The following is a 10,016-nucleotide window of genomic DNA, read 5'->3' on the forward strand; positions in this document are numbered from 1 at the left end:
CGATGCACGGAAACGGCAGAACATTGGTCGCATAACTCAAAACCCTATTCCCCACCCACGCAGAACCATTTACATACAGCGAGCACGTCTCAATTAGGAGCGCTAATGTATGCCTCGACCAAAGACCTGATCTGTCTGACGTCGACAGATAGCAGTGAAACGTGACGAGTGTCGACTATCGCGGGAAAAGCGCTGCCAACCTACCATCGCTCTACTATTAACAACACTAATAAGAACTGATATTGTCGATTCTTTTTACTCGAATCGGCTACTCTGAATTCCATTTACGTATCGGTAATGGCCGTATTCGATATTAATTTGTTTATTTTTATTTTCAGGTGAGGACGAGGAATGGGGAAACGAGAGCGAGGCGATGTCAGGAGAACCCCGAACGCCGAGCTCTGGTGGGGAGCGAGTCGCCTCCAGTGGTGGGGCATCGCCGGTTTCTGAAGGTTCTACTGCCGCTTCTCCGCCACGATTACGTCTCAATACGAGTCTGGCGACCGATCCGGCGCTCGCACCGGAAGCTACATCTCTGAAGCACGAGCCGCCGACCCCGTCGCCCCCGCCACCACCCGTTCAACAACCGCGAGACTATTTAGCTCTTACGGCCGCAAGCTTTCCAGCGCTGTTTCCCTCTACACCTCCTGGATACATGTGCCAACCTTGTGGAATACGCTATTCCTCTCTGAGTACTCTTCAAGCACACCAAGAACACTACTGCTCCAAAAGGAGAACGAAACCAGACGGCACTGAGACAACTGCTGAGGCAGTAGCCGATGAGTCGAGCGGTGACTCAAAAACGCCGCGACCATTAGGCAAGCAATACGCTTGCACCTATTGCTCATACAGCGCTGACAAAAAAGTTAGTTTAAATCGCCACATGCGAATGCATTCTTCGTCACCCGTTAGCAGCAGTACTCCCGTTCCACCCCCAACTTCTAATGGAGAAACTGTTGAAGGGCAGCCGTCGCAGGATCGATATTGTATGGATTGTGACATACATTTCACGTCAATTAAAACTTATCGGGCTCACAAAGCACATTACTGCAATACGCGACAAGTGGTGAAACAAGCATTAGCTGCAGCTAGAGCAAGTACATCAGGGTCCACGCCACCATCTCCTGGGACGACTCCTCCTGCGCAAAATCAATATGCATTGGCGCTGCCGACGAATCCGATTCTCATAGTCCCATATTCAATATTGAGAAGCGCTAGTACGCTACCTGGTACTACTCTACCGGATCCTGATACTCCGTGCTTTTTATTACCAAATGGAACATTCCAGCCCCTCAGCAGAGCGTTACCAAATCTAAACACTGAAGTAAAGGAACCCGAAGTTTTAAAGTCAGCGAATAGACCACGTGAACCATCTCGAGATGGCACCACACCATTAGATCTGAGCGTACGACGCACTCCGGAATCTGTTACGACAGATGAACACGAGAAGGAAAATAGGATGCGTTCTACGACTCCTGAGCAAATAGTATGCGCTCCTTCTTTACCGGGCTCTCCTGGAACGCCATCGCCTTCGAGGAGATCTTCCTCGCCAAGCGGAGAAAGTTCTCCCAAACGAAGTCGACGCAGTTCAAGAGGACCGACACCAAAACCACCGAGCATACCTTCTCCTCAAGAAGAAAAATTTCCTCCAGCAGTGCCTCCACCGATCATACCTTCTGGTTTGGCACTAAGACTTGCCACAGATTTGCCGGTAGCAACTGTGCCGCCACAAGTTCTGGTTAAGCAAGGGGTGTCAATGTGCAAAGAGTGCAACATAGTGTTCTGCAAGTTCGAAAACTATCGCATACACAAACGCTTTTACTGTTCGGCCGGCGGCGGGGATGACAGAGTCAGTCCTGTGCCTCCAGAGGCAGGCACGCCACCGCAGTACCGACAGCTTATCTGCCTCGCGTGCGGTATACATTTCACCTCCCTGGATAATTTGACAACTCACCAGTTGTATTATTGTACGAAGAGGGAGACTCGGTCTCCGCGCAGCATGCCCGAAGCTCCGAGGCCCGCATCGGGGTCTGAAGGCGGGTGGAAATGCCCGTGCTGTGACGTGGTGTCGCCTACGGCAGCAGCGGCACAGCGGCACATGGAGGCGCATGCTGGAGTGAAAGCGTTTCGCTGCACGATCTGTCGCTACAGAGGGAACACGCTGCGAGGCATGCGTACTCACATACGCATGCACTTCAGGGAAAAGCCTGCTGATCTACAGGTTAGTATTTACAGCTTAAATAAACTATGTACTTTTTGCGGTGTGCAATAAAAGAATATTCAATCATACATTCTTTCAAAGTATTCAATTCAATTCAATTCAATTCAATTCAATTCAATTCAATACAATTTTATTTATTTGCTGATACAGGTAAATAGGTGTTACAGATTAGGTATCAAAGATTATACCCAATACATTTTCAAAGGTACGTTCGGCTACTCTTCATCGGCCTTATTATTGTACCTCTACTTATAAGAGCGAGGGATACAGCAACTTGCCTAACAGTAGCTATTAAAAAATTATACAAATAGAGTTTCAACATGCAAACTCTTCAGCCTTATCAAATTATTGTGGATGAGCCATAATGTAGTTTTTTCTGTTCCATTACAGGTTAGCCCTTGACAGCAATCTCAATCTCCTGCTGGTACGTGATGATGCAATCAAAGATGGTATCGGGCTAACCTGTAAGGGGTTACAGTTAGGTTATTTTATTATACATAAGTACCCCTGATCGTTCAACGCGGTTTAACTGATTTTGTTATTTATAGCTTCTTTTTTTTAGTATAATTTTTGCGTCGAGCGCCCAACGATAAACGAAACCTAAATAGAAACCTAACATATAACTCTCTTTTTTCCAGGAAGAGAGCTACATCTCATGCGTAGTCGAGGAAAATACTCGTGAAACGACATCCCCAGTCCCAGCTGTGGGCGAGAGGGTTCATCAGTGCGGCTCCTGCGCGTACACCTCCACATACCGCGGCAACGTTGTGCGCCACTCGCGCCTAGTCCACCGGACCGGAGAGCCGGAGTCCGAAGAGCAGACGTCCCCCATCCCTACAGTCGATATTAAGAAGGAGCCGGATACCGAAGAAGACTCCCCGAACGTCTGCAAGTTTTGTAACATCTCTTTTAAATATGTCAACTCGTACAAAGCCCATAAGCAGTTCTACTGCAAAGCTAACCAGGATGCTGCGGCCAATAACAACGTGCCAGCGCGAGTTACGGACGCGTCGGTCGTATGAAGCGGTGACTACACCGATATGACGATTTTGTTGTGAAATTTATATAGTCACTTTCTTCACGTACCGTATAACTGACTGATTTACGTTTTCCAATACAAACTTTGAAAGACAGTCAAGGTAATGCTAAAGTTATAGCTAAGCTTTCTCTAACAGTCAATCTTGGTTCATTCAAACGTTATTTTGAATGAACTATTAATGACTGATAAAGGATGCCTGACATTAAGTTCGCCTTTTGTATTTTATTCTTGTGCAATAAAATCGAACAAAAATCAAGAACACTCATTGGGGTTTCTTGTAATCTTGCAATCTCCATTTCAGCCCATTTAGGGTAAATTTTTTTAAACACAATTCTTAGCGGATGTTTTTAAAATTACTTATTCTTTGTTAAACTTCTTCGTTAAAATTAGTCTTTAAATCTTTCTTTATCAACCCCCATTTAATTCGGGTGGAAAACTAAGCATGAAAATAATAATAGTAAATTAACATATATATTTCACAACAAAATCGCTGAAGTGTTAAACCTAAATAGGTTTTAAACCGTCAATCTTAGCTTCCTTTGCTTCCGTACGTTAAAACACATGTTAATGTGTCTCTATAATATTAATCACGTTATCAGAACTATTCGAGTTATGTGCAATAATTTATCAAGTTAAATTTATAATATATCGATTTAAGGACATTATCTGTACTGCATATCAAAGCCAAATCGCTGTTTTGACATTCAAGTGACAGATCACTGAGTGAACGGAACGAATGAAATCTCGGCTAATGTAAATACAGCCCTATTTAGATTTTGTTATAATTAATAAGTAATTGTTACTGTAAATCATTAATTAACTTGTTAAAAAAAAATAAAAAAGTTAACCCCTTTCGTCATTTGTATTAGTATACGTTAAAATACCAAATTGTAAATATATTGTGTAAAGATATTACTGTCGCATATAATATTATTAAAGCTAAAATTTTATTACCATTTGTTCTAAGTGATTGTTCTGTGTTTGTTGTTATTTGTAATTTTTTTTGTTTATTATTGATATAATTAGGTGCCTACTGTTAGATGAACTTTATCCAACATTGCCAAGCCGTCGAATGCTCATTCCATATTTTATCTGTCTACTGGCTCCTCCATTTTATCCGCTGAATGGATGACACTACATCACTCACCTCTATTATCACTGGGCTGGCTGGCTAAAAAAATGACAGTCAGTCCCCATTATAAACGCCACATTTGACATACTGTTGTCTCTGGAATTAATTTTGTAGTGTTTACGTGTTTCAAATTTTAGTTCCATCAACTTCCATGTACTCTCGTATTACAGCGCTAAACTTACAGCGCCAAAATGTCGATAATCAATTAGAGACAAGAGAAAAAAAATACAGGTACATTAGGTTATAGCCTACGCCACAAGTACGCACAGGGCGGCACGTTGCAAGTCATTTTTTTTGTGCTTATATGCACAAAAAAAATGAGGAATAGTCCTGAGAAATGTTTCTCTGTTTATAGTGGATGGTTTCCACTTACCATTAGGTGGCCTTGATACTTCTATTTATACTATAAAAATAAAAATCAGTGCATACAAAAGTATAATTACTTGCAACGCTTAAAATAAACTGCGACACTGAATTCCAAATAAAATGTTATTAGTTATGTGGTGTCATTCAATCGTGATCATCTGGCGGTTATGAATTTTGTATAACGTGTATTATATTTTTCATTTAAAGCCTATTTCGCCACTTCTTAAATTCTTCTAACTATTGAACATAATAATAATAATAAGATAAATCTTCTGCCTAGATATCCGACTTGTGGTATAGAACCACCGCCGCCACCGCCTTGAGCCTCCATTTTCATTCTTGTTACTGAAGGTGAACCAACTCCATATCAGTTCAAAAACTGATCACCGTCAGCAACCCTCGCTCCGAAATCTCCTAAAAAACACGCACCATTGTACCTAAATTTCTCATTACCATCTGAAATAATAAAAAAAAAATTAAAGCTCGTTCGCTCCAGAATTACCTGACCTCTTTATTTTAAAAACCTACTTGAAACGAGCGAGCGAGCGATCGAGCGGAAGTGGCACTTTATTGTATAAGCAGTGCTTTGCCTAGTCCCCTAATAATTTCTTTAAAGAGAACATTGATTACGAATCGAATATGCGTTTTCGAAATATTTACGTTTTCATCTGAGCATAGAATCGATCGTTATTTTAATGAATGTAGATTATAAATCCCCCGAGAGTGCGCTAGTTTAAGAAAGAACGGAAGAACGTTTAAGTTTGACGGCCGATTGGCGCAGTGGGCAGAGACCCTGTTTTCTGAGTCCAAGGCCGTGGGTTCGATTCCCACAACTGGTAAATGTTTGTGTGAAGAACATGAATGCTTTTCAGTGTCTGGGTGTTTATATGTATATTATAAATATTTATGTATATTATTCATAAAAATATTCATCAGTTATCTTAGTACCCATAACACAAGCTACGCTTACTTTGGGACTGGATGGCGGTGTGTGTATTGTCGTAGTATATTTATTTATTTTATTTTAAAGAAAATCGTAACACGTCCTACCTGTACGTTTTTTAAATGTATTTATTTTAGTGCTTCCAAAATGTGGTGAAATAGGTTTATTACAAATTCATTCATGTAAACACATTCTGTAAAGGCGGACAAGAATTTGAAAATTATTAATTAAGAATTTCCGCACTACACTACAATAAATAACGCGCATATATGTAATTGTATAATGTAAAGACTTTTCTATACATAATTAGGGCAAAAGTTCTTATAAAATACATAGACTAAAGGAAATTAGTAGACGGAGTTTGCAAAAACAAACGTTATCGAAAAAATTGGAGCCAGTTGTGTGAAAGCACGTAACGTTCACCCAAAATTTCTGGGCCACCACTGCAATTACATCACTACAAAATATGTCTTCGAGTGATATCTGATGATCATCTGAACATTATGATGAGTGACTTCGTTACTTTACTGCCCCCTGTTCACCAACTTTTTTTAAAGTTCCTAGACGGTTGTGATAAGACCTCCACACAAATTTTGTGATAAATTAACCACTGTGGCTGTCAAATTATGCGGTTTGTATGAGGATCACCTACCAGTTGGCAACTCGTCTGGTTTGGATACTGAAACAGTCGAAACCATCATACGATTACAGGCTTGCAAATCTCAGTATCTCAAGATACCTACTAGTGTTAAAGCAATCGAATTTTCGGTAATTTTTCATTCATATGTATTGTGGTGCCAATCTCCTGTCTATTTTTTTCCCTGAGTCTGCGATAAAATATAGAAAGTTCACGCAAAATACCATGTTTTGTCAATGCCAAAGCATCGCTAGATTATTGTAATTTGCATTTATAGGTATCTCACTAATTATAGTTGTAGTTTTTAAGTGAATACAAGACTTATTCCGTAGACATACATTATTGATATAAACAACAAGATACACAGTTCCTTAGTAGTATTGTCAGATGAAGACAAGTCGTGCATTCCTGCAAGATTGGTCGCGGCGGCCGAGATGAAATACATGGCGTTAGGCTTCATTGTCAAAGTTGTCTGGGTCAACGATTTAACCGTATCTGCCCATCGAGTAGACGAACGATTTTACTGTCTCGTCCATCGAGTAGCATTATAACAGCATAATGTTTTCAAACTAATTAGCTTGTATAACAAAACATTTAAATTTTCATTTTGTCAGATCTGTAATCAGATTTACCTGATGAAATAAACTTTGCGATGAAAATGTTGGTCACACCTCTTCATACAAAGACAACAAGTTTCGTTGACAAACTGATATGTCAAAAAACATTAAAAACAAATTATTATACTTGGCTTTTTCGATTATAGAAACATCGCGCCGTACCGCCATAAAAAACGTAAAAAACGTTTGTAAAAAAAACTTTAAATGTTAGAACTTTTTTCTTTTCTCTTTCTCGTTCTCTCTCTTTATTTTGTCTTTCTTTCTTTCTTCTAGTCTTTGTTACTTTGACAGTATTGTGTCGATACTCGAAAACGACTCGCTACTTTTATGTTCGTTTTTGTTCTTGCAAACGTTTGAATCAGAGAGGTAAATACTAAAGTAGTTGGGCGTTCAATACAGGTAGCTGTGTATCTCGGTGATATTATGAATCAATGGTGATACAGTAAAATTTGTTTATTGTGTTTGTAAAACTTTGGAATAAGTCTCGAACTTTCGGGTGATAATGGCCGTAACTATTGTTTACTTTGGTGTTACCGCCCTTTAATTTAAATGACAGGTCTAAAAGTGCCGCCATTCCAAGTATTTTCCTCGCATCTTTTCTACTAATTACTACGCAGTCTAAAAGGCTCGGTTTTAAAATCTGGTATCGTAACAGTGTCTCTTATTTGACGTGGAAGTGGTAAAAGTAGTGCTACTTTTAGGACTGTCACTTTAATTTAGGGCTTGTGTTCTAACAACATTATTCCGAGTGCAAATAATAATATGCGTCAATCTATAATTTAAATAAAGTCGTGGGCAAGTCTCCCCTGTCGGCCCTGCCCCTTATGTAAAGATATAACCTATATCCTAGTTACTACGTAACATCCTAGAACCTATAAGCCTACGAATTTGACAGTCCTTACATACAAACGTATCATGACATTATTTGTATATCCTCAAAAGCATCTGATGTGACGTGCCATAATCAGTGTTTAATTTAGAAAAAAAAAACATCTAGTTATATTAAGGTGATATTCTCGAATAAAATTATTGCTAAATTTATTACAAAGTTAATTCATTCTTCAATGAAAAATTGTGCATGTCTAGAATCTTCTACATCTATAAATGACCAGAGTGCCAATTGTATGAGTTTTGTCATTCATTCATTCATTCGATCGCGTGACCAGCGCCATCTAGTTATCATCGTGGGATCCGGTACTGTCACTATATAGCGCTCTTACGATACCATATACATCGTAGTTAACGTTCACACGATCGAATAAGTCAATATAAGTAGATAATATCACACTTGGCACTCAGTTTAGAAACACTCGCGAACCCTAATTGTAGGTAGGTACGTAAGTTTTTAGTACGAATTTCTTGCTCGCTGTAAGCTTAGCGATGTTCGCCTCATTTGAAGATGTAGAAGGACCTCAAGAAACATATTGGAAAAGGATATTGTCGTATAATGTTAGAGCGTTGGCGAGGTTACTGTACCCATCGCGCAAATTGCAATGAAAAATAATAACCATTGTCATTTTCCAATGTTATGTTCATTCAAAACTTCTAACATACATTAGTTATACGAAAACGTTCTAATCTACTTCAACTTCTATTGCTTCTATTTAGCAAGTTGTTAGCAAGGTTTGAAATAACGTTAAGAAAATATATACCGCAACAAAAGCGCCATCTATGGGCCTGTTTGAATAAAGAAATATTTGACTTTGCCTTTATAGATACTTACCTACATAAATATTCATTATTGAGGACTGTTTTTTCTACTAAATTTATGCTCATTATACCTGAATTTCGTTTGATCTAGATTGTAATGTTTTCGCATAACTACGTCAATTTAATGGGTGTTAAAAATATCCTCTGTAATTCTCTCTACTCTATGGTATGGCGTACTATAACCGCGCCTAGCTCTCCTTTAGGCCCATTCGGTATGATATGGTTGCCAGTATAATCGAGTAGGGCACATTTGTTATAAGATATAGATAAAAACACTTTTTAGAACTTTAGAGCTAATATAATCGTAATTTTCAAATATATCAACAATTTGAAATACCAACTTAATAGACAAAATTTTTCTTCATATTTTGCGACTGTCTTATGTTCATAACCATTCAAAGTTTAACCTTAATCTGTGTTGGTAAAGAAATAGTTCAGGGTGCGTAGTGTGAGATTTTCGAACTACATGTAACTACTTATTCGATCGTGTGAAAGTAAACAACGATTCGTATGGAATTGAAACAGCGCAATCTAGTGACAATACAGTTTTCCAGTATTGTAAGTAGCTGCCGCTCTTTAGATTCCATACTGTAGTGTTTGTATCTAATCGATAGATACACAAACATTGTCCCACGTACACAAACAGAGGGTGTAGCTGTCAGTTGAGTAGCCTTGTGACGGACAAGCTATGGATTGGACATGCGCCTGTGTAGTAGACTGTGTATTAGTGAGCCAATGAATTATATTGTAATTGTAAAGTACTACCACCCGTGTACTTGCCATTACACATATAAATCCTTAATCTAAACGCGAACGAATAGCTAAAAATCCTTACTATGCACACTACAGATAAAAACTGACAGTCTGATTAGATCAGGTGCTCGAGGACTGTTTACACTTTACGATCTGAGCCGATTTTATCAGAAAGTGTAAAGAGTCTTTTAAAGCGGCAAAATAATATAGTTTCATGGATTACAGGTATGAATGTCGCCACCCTTCTCGATTATTCAATACGTATAAGAATGGGTCCTCTTGTGTAAATTATACGCCACGTAAAATAATATTGTAACCATAGAAATGTTATAAAGTGATGCATAAATAAATGCGTGATGTACGCGTTACATTGATATTGTATAATACGCCAGACAATAAATTATTATTTATCACATATTAAAGAAAACCTGTTATTATTTTATACCTCCCTAGTACCTAATCGGAGCCAATTCTGTTGCAATCATGTCACATAAACCTCTGAAGTTATCAAATGACATGTCTGAAAATAGTTTCTAGGGATACTGAGTGAAAAAAACAGCTAGTACTTCTGCACCTGTATATTTAATTTAGATAAGTA

General features: G+C 38.8%; 1 protein-coding gene across 4 annotated transcripts in view; it reads left to right on the top strand.

The window, feature by feature from the left end:
* The window catches only part of LOC120637204 (zinc finger protein ush), a 303,666-nt gene extending 298,144 nt beyond the window's left edge, over positions 1–5,522 (top strand). For all 4 annotated transcript variants that reach the window (XM_039908908.1, XM_039908906.1, XM_039908905.1 and 1 more), the window contains 2 exons: positions 339–2,221; positions 2,860–5,522. In XM_039908908.1, coding sequence (XP_039764842.1) covers positions 374–2,221; positions 2,860–3,243 — 2,232 coding nt within the window. In that variant the 5' untranslated portion in view covers positions 339–373 and the 3' untranslated portion in view covers positions 3,244–5,522. The remainder of the gene's footprint in view (positions 1–338; positions 2,222–2,859) is intronic.
* The last annotated feature ends 4,494 nt before the right edge of the window (positions 5,523–10,016 follow it).

Source organism: Pararge aegeria, chromosome 3, assembly GCF_905163445.1.
Source record: "Pararge aegeria chromosome 3, ilParAegt1.1, whole genome shotgun sequence".
In the NCBI taxonomy this organism is placed as follows: domain Eukaryota; kingdom Metazoa; phylum Arthropoda; class Insecta; order Lepidoptera; family Nymphalidae; genus Pararge; species Pararge aegeria.